At 44.8% G+C, this 15,709-nt stretch overlaps 1 protein-coding gene and 1 non-coding gene across 2 annotated transcripts in view; one reads left to right on the forward strand and one right to left on the reverse strand.

The window, feature by feature from the left end:
- The first annotated feature begins 2,836 nt into the window (after positions 1-2,836).
- Positions 2,837-2,909, forward strand: TRNAT-UGU (transfer RNA threonine (anticodon UGU)). The gene has a single exon. It is a non-coding gene; the product is annotated as a tRNA-Thr (tRNA).
- Positions 2,910-9,809: 6,900 nt separating this feature from the next.
- The window catches only part of HHIPL2 (HHIP like 2), a 25,821-nt gene continuing 19,921 nt past the window's right edge, over positions 9,810-15,709 (reverse strand). Inside the window, 4 exon segments of the mRNA XM_007457025.1 lie at positions 9,810-9,987; positions 9,989-10,232; positions 10,929-11,005; positions 14,142-14,223. Of these exon segments, the coding sequence (XP_007457087.1) occupies positions 9,810-9,987; positions 9,989-10,232; positions 10,929-11,005; positions 14,142-14,223 (581 nt within the window).

The following is a 15,709-nucleotide window of genomic DNA, read 5'->3' on the forward strand; positions in this document are numbered from 1 at the left end:
GCCGAGGACAGTGCAGCAGAGCCGCTGCCCCAGGTGGGTGGAGAGCCGACCTCTGTCCTATTTCCCCACCTCCGGGATGCAGGAGACTCAGCCCTGCGCAGCTGGAGAGAAAGGAGAGCTTGTGGGTGACGGGCAAGCAAAGCAAAATGCCATGCAAACTGCTGCCTTACAGCAAAAAAAAAAAAAAAAAAAGCATAGTTGAGGGACTTCTGTTTCTATGTCCTCCTCCCCCTTCACCCAAATTGGACCTTGGAGGCCTTCCCTGCTCCCAGTGCCTCAAGCTGGAATCTCCCCCTGAGATGTTCTGCTCTGGGTCAACCATAGACTAGGGGGAGATGTTCAGCCTATGAAGAACAATGCCTATCATGTTTGTATCTGGCACTTCACAATCTCTGACCACTGTCAAGTTCACAACTGTGTTGAATCCCCCAAAGTGCTCTGAGATAGAGCCAGAATGATGGCCTCCATTTCACAGGTGGTGAAAGGGCTTCAGCTAGGGCTCGATGGAGGGGGTCAAGAGAAGGAGGAAGGGATATAAAATTAAATATAAAACCCTCCCAGACATGGTCCTCTAATGCCGTGTTACTTATGAGCAAATTAAAGTCTTTATAGGATGCCCACCGTACTGATCTTTCATCCCGTCCTTCATCCTACAGTTCAGAAGTTTGAGTTGAGAGGAGAGGGTCCGTTTTTCCATCACATCCCACCCGCGGCTACTTGCAGAGCCTCTTCACCAGGGCTGTGGGGAAGCCTGGTGCAGGTGAAAATCGCTGGTGAAGCTCCCACTGGCCAGAAGCAGCATGGGATCAAGAGAATGGAGGGATGCCTTGCTGCTGCCTTGATTCAATGCCTGATCTACTTGTTACAGGTTAACTTGTGTCCCCTCAAAATTCTCATGTGGCGGTCTTAACCCCCAGTACCTCACAGTGTGGCCTGTTTGGAGACAGGGTCTTTACAGAGGTAATCAAGTTAAAGTGAGATCACTAGGGTGGATCCTAATCCAACATAACTGGTGTCCTTATAAAAAGGGAAATTTGAACACAGAAATGGACACATATAGAGGAAAGAGACACCGCGAGAGGACAGCCATCTACAAACCAAGGAGACAGGCCTGGGTGGGATCCTTCCTCAAAATCCCTCGGAAGGAAACAACCCTGCCGACAACTTGAATTTGGACTTGTGGCCTCCAGAACTGTAAGGCAATGCGTTTCCATTGTTTAAGCCCCACCGTGTTTGATATTTTGCCAGGGCTAGAAACAAATGCACTCCTCAAAATCACCTCAGATGGAAAATAGGCCAGTTCTTGGTGCTTTTGGCAAGATGACGTGAGACATTAAAATCAGGCTAAGATGTTACAGGCAGAAGAAGCCACGTAAAATGAGAAATGCAGGGGTTTCCTAGGCTTGCTTGAGAGGGAGGAGAAGTTTGTATGCAAAAACTGAAACCACCCGAGGAGTTTGCCCTTTATTCTGAGAACAATGAGAAGCCCCTGGAGGCTCCTGGAGCAGAGGAAGGAGGAAAGCCTCGCAATAGGCCAGTCAATCTCAGAGCAAAAGGCGGGGAAACAGGACAATAAGAAAATCCGATAGGCCAAGGAAACTAAAGGGTGTTAAAAATTCCAACTTGTATGGAGAGGCTGTGGAAGTGGAAGTAAAGGAAAATGATGACACGACACCTCCCAAAACGTCTCCCTGATTTCTCCTGGCTCACAAAATGGACATCATCATAGATGTCATTCATTCAGCATTTATTGAGCACCTACTGTATGCTAGACACTATTCTAGATGCTGGGAATACAGCGGGGAATAAAACAAAAACCCTTGGCCTCAAAGAAGGAACATCCTAACCTGGAGAGAATAATAGACATAATAATAAGCACAGGGCTTCCCTGGTGGCGCAGTGGTTGAGAGTCCGCCTGCTGATGCCCAGGTCCGGGAGGATCCCACCTGCCTCGGAGGGGCTGGGCCCGTGAGCCATGGCCACTGAGCCTGCGCGTCCGGAGCCGGTGCTCCGCAACGGGAGAGAGGCCACAACAGTGAGAGGCCCGCGTACCGCAAAAAAATAATAATAATAATAAGCACATTATCTAGAAGGAAAGAAAGCTAAGTAGCATGGGGCAAAAGGGCAGGATAAGGAGGACAGTGCAGCCTTAAAGGGGCAGGGGGTGGGTGTCTTGTTGAGAAACGGAATGTGAGCAGACACCTGAAGAAGGTGAGGGAGAGAAGCCTGCAGACCACTGCGAGCGGGTGACCACCATCCTCCTTCGTGCGGTGACGGGTCATGCTGCGGGCATAATTTCATTCCCTCAGTAAAGAGTTAATTAAGCAAAAGGAAATAAGGCATCGTTTCATGATCCCAATCATTAAAAAAACAGCAGGGACAGAGCTTTACTTATTCACTCTAATGTCTAATAGTATGTAATTACTCAATAAATGTGTTGAATCAATTAATTCATCCATAATCAATAACTTATTTAAGTTATAAGAACCAAAGACACCCCCCCTATAACTTCCCTATAAGTGCGAAACTTGATACACTTTGTCATATAAACACTAGATTGGAGAATTTTTTAAGACATAAAGGTACTGCTCATAACGTCGTCGGAACATTATTTCATTTTTGCACTTTCCCTTCCAGCACTTATCTGTATGCATAACTTATCGTAGGTATGATTTAGTATTTTGTAATCATAAAATTTTGAGACTGGGCTTTTTTCTACTTATTATGTTGGTTTTATAATTGTCACTGATGGAGGATGCACGGGATCAGTTTCAGACTGCCAGAAAGCAATGTTGCTTCCAATGTCCCTGAACTAGAGAAAGGAAGGTAGAAAGCAGGCTCCATAGCTCAGTGGTTAGAGCACTGGTCTTGTAAACCAGGGGTCGCGAGTTCGATCCTCGCTGGGGCCTCGTGTTCGTTCGTGCTACTTTTTACAGTCGTCCTGTGTAAACACGCACCAAAATGCAAAGTGGTTTCTGAAAACGTTACTTCTGGCAGGATTAAAAGTTACTCCTGAAATGCAAATCATGAGCATCCTTACTGTGCTTTAGAAGTGACCCGGAAGAGAAAATCCTGGAATGCAACAAAGAGCAGGAAAAAGAAAAGAAAAGCGGTCCTCTGCGACCCAGCGCTACCCGGACCTGCGGCCCAAGAACCGGCAAAAGGGAGGCGCGAGGCTCCACTAGCTAGTTTTCAACGCCCTGCAGACTCCCAACACCGAGTTACAAAAGGAAAAGGGGCGGCCGGCGCTGGGAACTCGACCTCCGGCGGGGCGCGCGGGGCGCGCGGAGGCGGTGCTGCGCTTGCAGTTACGCCGCGCGGCCGGCGGGCGGCGCTGTGGCCAGGCTCCCATTCTCCTGTTCCCGGCCGGCGAGTGCACCTTCCGACACTATTCCCGGGGCTCAGAGAATGGCCAGCGTGGCCTGGACTGAGGCCCGCGCTGTGATGACACGTGGCAGCCCAGGCTTCGGAGCCCAGCCTGGCTCCAAGGTCCTGCCCCCTTCGAGAGGAAGGGGGAGCGATTCATAAAAATAGTCTCGGGCGGTTTGGGAAGCCAAGTTTTGCAACCGGTTTCATTTCTCCGTTTTTTCCCTGAATTCCAGAATGTCGCGTGACAGTAGCGTCACGAGAGCCTTTTCTGAATAAATGAATTCTCTCCACCCAGGATTTCTTGATAAAGGATTGTCTGTAAAGTAGCCATTAGTCACATGTGGCCACTGAGTGCCTGAAACGTGGATATTCCGGATTGAGATGTGCTGAAAGAATAAAATACACATTGGATTTAGAAAATTTAGTACCAAAAAAAAAAGTGAACTGTCCCATTAGTAATTTTTAATTGATTACGTATTGAAACGATAATACTGTAATATATTGGATTAATTAAAATAAATACATTAAATTTACCTATTTTTTTAATGTGGCTACTAGAAAAATTTTAATTACATGTGTGGCTCCCATTTGCAGCTCTCATATTTCTGTTGGATGGTGTGGGTTCAAGGAGCCAGGGTCCTGTGACCTTGAGTTCAAGGTTAATTCTTAACCCCTGCTCACACCAGGTAAACCTTTCATCTCTGGGTCTCCCAGAGCCAGTACTGTGCCTGGCAAGCAGTAAGCATGGCATTGGTTGAAACGAAATCACATATCTTCCCAACGTAATCTAAAACTCCACAAAGAACAAGAGAATGTTTTTGTTTTTGAACACCTTTATTGGAGTATAATTGCTTTACAATCGTGTGTTAGTTTCTGCTTTATAACAAAGTGAATCAGCTATACCTATACTTATATCCCCATATCTCTTCCCTCTTGCATCTCCCTCCCCCCCTCCCTATCCCACCTCTCTAGGTGGTCACAAAGCACCGAGCTGATCTCCCTATGCTAGTGCTTCCCACTAGCTATCTATTTTACATTTGGTGGTGTATATATGTCCATGCCACTCTCTCGTCCCGGCTTACCCTCCCCCTGCCCCACGGTGTCCTCAAGTCCATTAAGAGAATGTATTTCTTAAAGTGGGTTAGTTTTGAGAATGATGTAACTGTAAGAATTTCTACCTTGGCTTGCAAGATTTTAGCTCTGGAAAAACACACATGTTTTTGTTGGTGATTTTGCCCTTCTATGGTCTGGATATCTGCTGCTAGGAGTGCTGGGAGACAAGTGGTCAGAGTGCCTTGAGGAAATAGGCCCCATTTATGCAGGAAAAATATACATAATTATCACATAAGGGGCATCACTTCACTGGCGCTGAATGCCTTTTTGCAAAGCCATTTCAGATCCTCAAATACCTTAATACCAAGACTCCTTACCCTGGCTTTACATGGTCATCAAGTAACAGAGTTAGTAAGAAAGAGATGCAATCCAGTCCCATCTCCCTCCAGCCATTCCCAGTCCTCATGTTTCATCCTCTTCCCCCTCCTCCTGCCGGTTTCTATAAAGAACCAGCACATGCATGTGTGCATTTTTCTGAACCTTTCAACTCCTCAGGCTCTAAGGAAGTTGAATACACGTTGGCTGTGACCTAGTGGTTGTTTTCTCACAGTCCTACCCCTTCATGAAAGTTCACAGGCATTGCCAGCCATCTTCCAAAAAATAAAGCCACCTTGCCGGAGAGGAATACCCTGCCTCTCCCCCAGGTTCCCAGCATTTCAGGGTACCTGTTCAGTTCCCTTCTCTAGACCCGCTATCCTCCTGTTGAAAAGCTGTGTTCAGAAAGCCTTGAATTTGATGGATGTGGTCCTCTATTTTAACACATGAATTCTGAGCACCTTTCTCCTAGGGCTCAAAACATTTTCCAGTGTTTAGGACTCTGCTCTTTCACTGCTGAGGGTGCAGGTTCAATCCCTGGTCGGGGAACTAAGATCCCACAAGCTGCCCAGCATGGCCAAATAAATAAATTCATTAAATTAAATAAAAGCATGACCAAAAAAACCCACTTCCAGGCCAGAGCCTTTTTTTTTTTAATTGAAGTATAGCTGACTTACAATACTGTGTTAGTTTCAGGTGTACAGCAAAGTGATTCAGTTATATATTTTTTTTTCAGATTGTTTTCCATTATAGGTTATTACAAGATATGGAATATAGTCATCTGTGTTATACATAAATCCTTGTTGCTTATCTATTTTATGTATAGCAGTTTGTATCTGTTAATCCCATACTCTAATTTATCCCTCCCCACCTTCTTTTCCCTTTGGTGACCATAAGTTTGTTTTCTGTGTCTGCGATCTGTTTCTGTTTGATATATAGATTCATTTGTATTATTTTTTTAGATTCCATGTATAAGTGATATCATATAGTATTTGTCTTTCTCTGCCTAACTTCACTTAGTATAATATTCTCAAGGTCCATTCACATTGCTGCAAATGGCAATATTTCATTCTTTTTTATGACTAATAGTCCATTGTGTGTATGTGTGTGTATACATACATATATATATTATATATATATATATATATATATCACATGTCCTTAAACCAATTGTCTGTTGATGGGCATTTGGGTTGTTTCCATGTCTTGGTTATTGTAAATAGTGCTGCAATGAATACTGGGGTGCATGTGTCTTTCCAAATTAGAGTTTTCATCTTTTCTGGGTATATGCTCAGGAATGGGATTGCTGGATCATATTGTAACTCTGTTTTTAGTTTTCTAAGAAACCTCCACACTGTTATCCATAGCGGTTGCACCAATTTACATTCCCACCAACAGTGTAAGAAGGTTCCCTTTTCTCCACATCCTCTCCAGCATTTATTATTGTAGACTTTTCAATAACCAGTGTGAGGTGATACCTCATTGTAGTTTTGATTTGCAGTTCTCTAATAATTAGTGATGTTGAGCATCTTTTCATATGCCTGTTGGCCATCTGTATGTCTTCTTTGGAGAAATGTCTGTTTAGGTCTTCTTCCCATTTTTTGATTGGATTGTTTGTTTTCTTGATATTGAGCTGTGTGAACTGTTTGTATATTCTGGATATTAACCCCTTGTCAGTCGCATCATTTGCAAATATTTTCTCCCATTTCATAGGTTGTCTTTTAGTTTTGTTGATGGTTTCCTTTGCTGTGCAAAAGCTTTTAAGTTTGATTAGGCGCCATTTTTTAATTTTTGCTTTTAATGCTTTTGCCTTGGGAAACTGAGCTAAGAAAATATTGCCATGACTTATGTCAGAGAATGGTTTGCCTATGTTCTCTTCTAGCAGTTTTATGATGTCATGTCTTGTATTTAGGTCTTTGAACTATTTCAAGTTTATTTTTGTATATGATGTGAGGGTGTGTTCCAATTTCATTGATTTACATAGAGCTGTCCAGCTTTCCCAACACCTGCTGAAGAGACTGTCTTTTCTCCATTGTATATTCTTGCCCCCTTTGTCATAGATTAATTGACTATAGGTAAGTAAATTTATTTCTGGGCTTTCTATTCCATTCTATCAATCTATGTCTGATTTGTGCCAATACCACACTGTTTTGATTACTGTAGCTTTGTAATATTGTCTGATGTTTGGGAGGGTTTTACCTCCAGCTTTGTTCTTTTTCCTCAGGATTGCTTTGGTAATTCTGGGCCTTTTGTGGTTCCATATAAATTTTAGGATTATTTGTCCTAGTTCTGAGAAAAATGTCATGGTTATTTCGATAGCGATCACATTAAATCTGTAAATTGCTTTGGGTAGTATGGCCATTTTAACAACATTAATTCTTCCAATTCAAGAGCATGGGATATCTTTCCATTTCTTGAATCACCTTCAGTTTTCTTTATCAATGTTTTAAAGTTTTCAACATATAGATCTTTCACCTCCTTGGTTGAGTTTATTCCTAGGTTTTTGGGGGGTTTTTTTAGCACAATTTTAAACAGTTTGGTTTTTTTTTTTTTTACTTTCTCTTTCTGTATTTCATTGTTAGTGTAAAATACAACAGATTTTTGTGACTTAATCTTGTATCCTGCTACCTTGCTAAATTCATTTATTAGTTCTAATAGTTTTTGTGTGGAGTCTTTAGGGTTCTCTATATAGAGGACCATGTCATCTGCAAATAATGACAATTTTACCTCTTCCCTTCCAATTTGGATACGTTTTATTTGTTTTTCTTGTCTGATTGCTGTGGCTAGAACTTCCAATACTATGTTAAATAGAAGTGGTGAGAGTGGGCATCCTTGTCATGTTCCTGAATTTAGCAGGAAGGCTTTCAGCTTTTCACCATTGAGTATCATGTTGGCTGTGGGTTTGTCATACATGGCTTTTGTTGAGATATGTTCCCTCTGCACCCACTTTGGTGAGAGTCTTTATCATGAATGGATGCTGAATTTTATCAAATGCTTTTTTCTGTACCTATTGAGAAAATCATATGGTTTTTGTCTTTTCTTTTGTTAATGTGGTAAATTACATTGATTGATTTCCATATGTTGAACCATCCTTGCAACTCTGGAATGAATCCAACTTGATCATGTTGTACGATCCTTCTTATGTACTGCTGGATTCAGTTTGCTAATATTTTGTTGAGGATTTTTGCATTTATATTCATGAAATAGAGCCAGATTCTATTTTTGCCACACGTCTTTGAAGAAAGATTGTACAGGAAAAAAAAATGAGACAGAGTGAGCGCATATATTCTTTCCAGAGGTTAGATCCAGTCTCCCTGAACTGCACCAAGATTTCCAGCCATCTTTCAACAAAATGATGCAGGGTGTAAGCCCTCCCATCTTTATGTTGATATCTTCATCTGAGAAGCTAAAACTGTAAAATATCAGGGTTGGTCAGACCCTGAAGTTCATTTCTATCCTGGAGAGTGTGTACAAAGAATGTCACCTGCCATTTCAGTAAACAAAGGATGTTGTGGCTATCAAGCCATCAGCCACTGCAGCCTCCCCTGACAGTGCACCCTGAGGAGAATTCAGGAGGGAGAAAAACAGGAGACTGGCTCTAGAGAGTTAAGATGCATACCTAAGGAATAATTTCAGCGAGCCCAGACTCTTGCATCTTCCCATACATCGAAAAGCACTAAAATCTTTAACTTGAAATGTCTCTTTGCTGTGGTTAGCATTAATCTTTTGATGTTCAACCACATGTTGTTTGTTTGTTTGTCTGTCTGTTTGTTTTCAGCAAAAACTCCCATATATCCTGGCTCCTCCCTTACCTCTTTGGAACAGTCCCTCAGAGCTACCTGAAAGGCTGCTATCCTGTGCTGTAGTCCTCAGTAAGTCTGCCAAATAAAGTATAATTCTCAACTTTTAGATTGTGCGATTTTTTTCAGTCAACTAGAGTGTTCATAAGAGCTACAAAGGTAGGCAAAAGTAAAGCAAAGCAAAACCATGAGACAGGGCAAAGGAAGGTAGCTAAGAGATGATCTAAAAATGATCTTCAGAAAGTGATGACCAGTGTTTTGCATCTTTAATAAAGACAAAACAAGAGGAAGAGAATCAGAGAGTCTTGGTGTATTTAGATTAGGTTAGGTTACCCTACAAATGGAGTTTGCTAAAGAAAAAAAATGGAATCTACTTCTTTGGAAGTCTAAAATAACCTGTCCAGGATATGTCCAACCTCATCTAAAGCAAGGATCACGTGACCTCTAAAAGTCCTTAACAACCCAGGCATTTTTGTTTTTGTTCTGCTTAAGTCAAATTGCCTATACCGTTCTGGACACTTTGCACAATTTGGAGAACTTCTTGAAGACAGGGGTCATTTCCTCTCTTAGCCCTTTCATTCCTCAAATACTTGGTTAAAAGCCACCAACCCTCATTGAGGCCCCTCCAGGGAGGCAAGTTCACTGGAGGTTGACAGGGGCATTGGCTCAAGTCCAGCTGAACAATTCCCTGCTCCTTGACTGCTGTGGTCTAGGGCACATGGCTTAACCTCACCAAGCCTCACTTCCCTCACCTTCAACATAAGTTATATGGCAACACATAAGAAGCAAGGTTTTGAGGTTTCAGATAATATAATATATAAACTTAGCACACAATAGGTATGCAAAAAGTAGTCACGTTTATTATGCTATTTGCCAGGGCAAAATAATAGGCACTGGAGGTACAGAACAGGACCTAACCTTATTCAGACCCTGATCTTTAAAGGGGGCAAAGGAGATGACCATTTTAGAGGGGCTCTCCGAGCTCAAAGAAGCTTGTCCATTGGAGCAAGTGTTGATTTACTACCTTAGGTCACAGGCATTTACAAAGCAAAACATAAACACATAGTGGAATTCCAAGCAGGTTTACAGACTAGTGCACATGAGTAGCCAGGTGCCCTGGCAACATGGGGTTTGGTCACCCCGCAGCAGCAGACGAGGAGCATCCGTTTAGATGGAAAAATTCCCGTGGACAGGACAACCGTGCCGCCTAAATCAAGCTCTCTCCGCCGGTTCCCACCTCCACCTCCGGCTTCCCATGCGTCTAAGGTCACCTTCAGCAGTAGCAGCTTCCGCATGGCAAGGTGGTTCTCTGGGCACTCGTCCCCTGACCTGCCACCGTGACCAAAGAGGCAGAGGGACACTTCTGCCAGCTCGCCTCCACTGTGCCGACTCTGCCTCTACCTCGGGGGCATCTCGGGCTCTTCCTCCTCTTCCCCTGGGGGCCTGGGGACCACGCTCTGGCTCTCTGCTTTGCACCAGGCCTTGGAAACGTCTTCCTGCTGCTTGTGGGAGAAGCCGGCTTCTTGGAGGAGCCTTTCTGAGATGAGGCCCGGTCTGGACTGGAAGCTAAAGTTGCATTGGACAGTTTTCTAGCAGCTTCCTCGGACTGCTCCTTTAGCAAGTCCAAGACCATTTCTGGGAAACAAGCATTTATTTAGGAGAAATATAAGTTCTGGAAAGTAGCTCGAAGGGAAGGGCCGCCCAGGAATTCTATGCCCACTTGAGTGTTCTTGAATATAAATTATTTTGAAGTTAATATGTTTAATTCCCTGGCCTTGATCTAAATAGATTACTTTTGTAATGGGATCACTCCAGAGATGCATGGCTCTAGAATAGTTCCCTTAAGAGAGTGTCCCTCCCCTGTAAGTCTTTCCTGACTACCCTCCCGGGAGGAAGAGGTTCTCACTCTGAGGGCCTTCTCAGTCCCCTGGGCATGCTTCTAGCCAGAACCTCAATGCTATACTTATTTCTTCATTTGCCTGCACTACATGCCCTCCTCTCCTTTGATTCTAGACTCCTACAGGTCAGGTTCACTGCTGTATCCTCAGGGATTGGCACAGGGACTGCCACAAAGTAAGTACTAAATGAATGAATGAATACTTGAATGAACAAATGAATGAATGGCAGCAGGGCACAGCAGAAGCAGGGGCTGCCCCCTCTCACCCTGGTACACAGAGGAGACATACAGACCACAGGTAATAGTCCTCAGCCAGAGGATAAGGCTTAGGTGAGAAAATAAGACCTGCCACCCGGGATTGCCACTGTTTGCAGAGGGCACTGTGCCAGCACCTGGATGCCAAGGCCTGAGCCTAAAGACAGAGAGGGACTCACTAGCAAATGGCCTGAACTGGACCCGCTTACTCTTGGTTTTCACCGGCACTGGCTTGCACTTGCCTGCAGGTACAAGACTCCAGGTACTCCAGGTACAAGACTCTGAAAATGGAACCACGAAATCCCGGTCACCAAAAGCCATACGTGTGCAAGAACTGGGTTTAGCCCTCCCTTATCCATAGGGATGGGACAGATGTAACAGGAAATCTGCGATGAGCTCAGACAGAGAGGAGAAAGGACATGGACATCACAGGGACACTGTAGTGAGGCACTTCGGGGACAGTGTGGTGAGGGGATTGGAGCATGGGCTTGGCAACAGAGAGAATAGGGTACAAATCCTGGGGACCATGGGCAAGTAAACCTTGCTAAGTTTCGATTTTCACTTCTGTAAAATAGAAAAAGTAATATCACCCATCCTCACGGGGAGACGGGGAGGATTAAATAAGAACTGTGTGCTTGGCACACCATAAGTGATTGATATGTAACTTTTTAAATTATTTTTTTGTTTGTTTTTGTTTTCGTTTTTGGTTTTTCTCTTTTGCGGTACGCGGGCCTCTCACCGCCGTGGCCTCTCCCATTGCGGAGCACAGGCTCCGGACGCGCAGCCTCAGCGGCCATAGCCCACGGGCCCAGCCTCCCTGCGGCATGTGGGATCTTCCCGGACCGGGGCACGAACCCGTGTCCCTTGCATTGGCAGGCGGACTCTCAACCACTGTGCCACCAGGGAAGCCCTAAATTATTTTTTTAATGAGATTTTAAAAAACGACTGGAGCAGTGCTCAGCATATACAAAAGTGATTCCCTTTAAAGAAAATCTCTTCAGATTCTCATGGCACGGCCCCTTAAGTAATGGCAGCCTCTCTGCCTCCTAGTATTCTGATTCTCAAACTGCTGTCCCCTGGGTGCACCTTCTGAAATAAAAGGGACTTTGCAGACTAGGAACACTCCCGGCTAGTTGGTGGTAAAGCTGAGATTCAAACCCAGCATCCAGGGTCTATGATTCTAAGGGAAGGGCAGAAGGAAAAGATGGAAGGGGAAAATCATACGTAAATAAACCAACTGCTCCTTAGAATGCTGGGGAGGGTTCATTTAGTGCAAAGACGGGCCGAAGAAGTAAGCAGAGCAGAATCTGGACCCACTGCTACAGAAGTTTGTACAATTCGAGTCGTCATTATAACTGAAGTGAATAGGTAGTGCTGAAATGACTGAGCCAGAAAGAGGAATATGTTCCTATCCTCTGTCACCTCTTAGTAGCTCTACCTCGGGCAAGTGATTGAAGGTAGCTAGGCTCAGTTACCTAATCTGTAGATTGAGGGTGTTACCCTGTCTCACTGGGATTCTGTCAGCATCAAATGTCAGCCTGCACACACAGCACCCAGCACAGTGCCTGGGACACAGAAATGACTCCATAAATGTCAACTGAGAGAAAGGTGCATGAGAAAGGGTGTCTTCAGCGTGGAGCAGCCTTTACAGTTGCTTTATGATTGACCTCTCATGCCACTAGAGGTAAGCTAAATTATCCCCCATCCAAATCAGGAAACTGTCAAAGGAAAGAAAAAGGGATTCACATAGGAAACCTGTTGATAGAAAGAGCAGAAAACTCCCCACCCAGGCACGTTCAGCCTCTGGAAGCACTTTAAAGACCCTGGGTTTGCTGCATCCCTCAAGCACAGGAGATCTGCATGGAGTAGACCCAGCAGTGGAGACAGCCAGTCCCTAATTCACCCCTGACAACCCTGCACTCCACCAGGAGAGCCCCTGGGCACAGCCTCAGGGACTGAGTCTCTTCTGGGAACGTCTGAGAACACCAAACCCAAGCCCGGTTGCCAAGGGGAGCTGTGCTGTGCTGGGCTTCTGAACCCTCACCAGCAGCAAATGTCCCCTGAACACCACCCCGGATATGGTAACAGAAGCCTCACAGGGAAGTCTTCCTCTGCAGGTCTACCTTCAAGCTGATTCATGGGGAGACTTTCTGGCTTTGGGTAAGAATCCTGAGATAAATCCCGCACACTGCCCAGAGCTCTCAGGATGGATACACTGCATCACTCTCCCAGGGACAGATACGGACACACCTTCAACAACCTCACAAATGTGAGGCTGTAGTATGGCTTTTGCCTGATGAGTTGAAGGTTGGTTAGTCTCTGAGAGAGGTGGGCAGAGAAGCAGAGTTAAACATCATAGAGTCTACCAAGTGAATAAATACTGTCACTGAATTCCAGAAAGGATCAGGTGGAGACACTGAGAAACCTGACAGTTTTAGATACAGCTCCCAGGGATTGGTCCCAGGACCTCACAGATACCAAAACCCACTGATGCTCAAATCCCTTATGTAATATGGTATGGTGTTCAGCATATAACCTACGCATTCTCCATATACTTTAAATCATCTCTAGATTACTTATGATACCTAACACAATGTAAATGCTATGTAAATAATTGTAAATAAATATAACTGCTATGTAATTAGTTGTAAATATTACATAAATAGTTGCCAGGGCATGGCAAGTTCAAGTTTTGCTTTCTGTAAGTTTCTGGAATTTTAAAAAATATTTTTGATCCACAGTTGGTTGACTCCACAGACGTGGAATCCATGGATACGGAGGGCCAACTGTATGTGCCAAAGACCAACCCATGGGACAGGGCGGCAATATCTACTCAGGTGGGCAGAGGTGTACACCCACTGTCAGATGATCCCAGACAGAAGTTTCCAGAAGCATATTAAAAAAAAAAAAAAAAACAAGACAGGAGCCACAGGTCTGGACTAGTCATCCTAGAAAGGCTCAAGATCCTCATTTCCAACCACAAAGAGACCATTTCCCAAATATTCCATAATTGCTACAGATGCATTGTCCTGCACATTTGTCTACCCAATCTGCTTTTTTTTGTTTTAATTTATTTATTTGGTTACGCCGGGTCTTAGTTGTGGCATGTGGGCTCCTTAATTGAAACTCACTGGCTCCTTAGTTGCAGCATGCATGTGGCATCTAGTTCCCTGACCAGGGATCGAACTCGGCCCCCCTGCATTGGGAGCTCAGAGTGTTAACCACTGCGCCACCAGGGAAGTCCCAGACCAGTCTGCTTTGCATCTAAAAGAAAGATACGCTCCGTTGATCATATCTGGTAATTCTTGGGGAGTGAGGACTGTTTTTCTGACCTGCCATGGGGATAAAGACAGCTCCAATCACCTGAGAAGAAAAGGTAACCCAAGTCTCACCTCGATGGGTCAACAAATTTGTAAATGGATCCATGCGGTGTGTAGGCGCTCAGGTAAGAGGTGGCCAGGAAGTAGAGCTCCCCTGATAAAACAGGAACAGGCCATCAAGGACAGGACACAAGGCCGGGCCAAGACAGCTGAACACACAGAAAATCATCACCAGGGGTTGTGGCCCTGAAATGCGTGAGCCCCAGGAAGCGGTCCCTGAAATCCCGACTGACAGTGAGGCCTCAAGGCCTGTGAGCTCCCCAAGGAGAAAGTCCATCTCAGCCCCCCAGACCGGCTTGGGGTGTCTCCCAGCAGAGGCAGGTTTCTGTTCATGTTCCCTGAGCCAAAGGGCTCCTCATCTCATTTATCATCTCTTTGCTTTCAGAAACTTCACCTCAGTGAGCCTCCATCTCCCTCCCCAGTTCTCCACTACTGATAAGGAGTCTCCGTGAAGCCCAGGGATAGGCAAGCCACAGGCTGAGGACCACTTATTAGATACTTTATATTCTATTACCCCTTCCTTACTGTGTTAGTCCCCCTTCCCCCCATCTCACCGTGTCCTCCAGCTTCACCTTATCCAGTCTTGGATTCCTTATTTCCTGTGACACCCTCCACTCCTCGGCACCCCCTTGGTCTTCTCCGCACCCCACAGAAATCACCTCCACCCACTGTCTTCCGCATCTCTTTTACCAGGGACCCCTGTTCCCTCCCATTTCCTCGCGTTTGAACTCCAGAAAACACTGCTCCCTTCTCATAGTAAGTACCTCATTCCACCTCGTTTCACGGTTCCCTGTGAGGGACAGTGTAGGGTTTATGAGCCCAACTTTGATTAGATAAATCTGAGTTTGAAATCTGATAACACCCATTACCATCTGTGTTGTCTTGGGCAACCTCTCCACCTGGGTAACCCTCGTGTTATTTATTCATTTGTAAAAGGGAGATAAGAATACCTCCCCTGATCATTAGGTATTAAATGAGAAAGTGCTCAGTCATCGGCAGTTCCTCTTACTTCCTTATGTCTCTGTTCCCTAAAGCCTGGCACCGTGACAGTTTTGTGAGCCTGGGTTTAATGCACTTGCTGTTGTGTGCTTTACACAAGCTCTCTCTCAACTTCATGGAAGGAAACGTCTTAATAAGCTGCAAATTGAAAAAGCCTAGAGCTTTAGACGGCTCTGAGCTCGTTAAACAATCTTCTTCCTTGAATTCGTGGAGAGCAGTGACTAATGTTTGTCTCAGGCCGAGTGTGAGACTGATGTTCTTTGCAGAGGTAACGCACACAAGGTAACAACTGACTAATAGACTTTGGTTTTGTGTATTGACAAACTGTATTTACAATCTTCCCCTTGTAAGGGGGTCTGAGGACTTAGGACAAACCCTTCCCTAGAGCCAGTTTGCCCCTCTGATTAGAAACCCCAGGTACCAAGGTGATGCTGACATTAGATAAATGAGGTGTCTACCAACTGTCTGCATGTGCGCAGGTCACCCTCGGGCAAGGGTCCCTCCAAACCACGCAAACAATTTCTGGTCTAAAAGGAGAACTGGAAACCCTGCATTGCTGCATATTGCTGCATATTCCCTAC

Source organism: Lipotes vexillifer, unplaced genomic scaffold (assembly GCF_000442215.2).
Source record: "Lipotes vexillifer unplaced genomic scaffold, Lipotes_vexillifer_v1.1 scaffold1675, whole genome shotgun sequence".
In the NCBI taxonomy this organism is placed as follows: domain Eukaryota; kingdom Metazoa; phylum Chordata; class Mammalia; order Artiodactyla; family Lipotidae; genus Lipotes; species Lipotes vexillifer.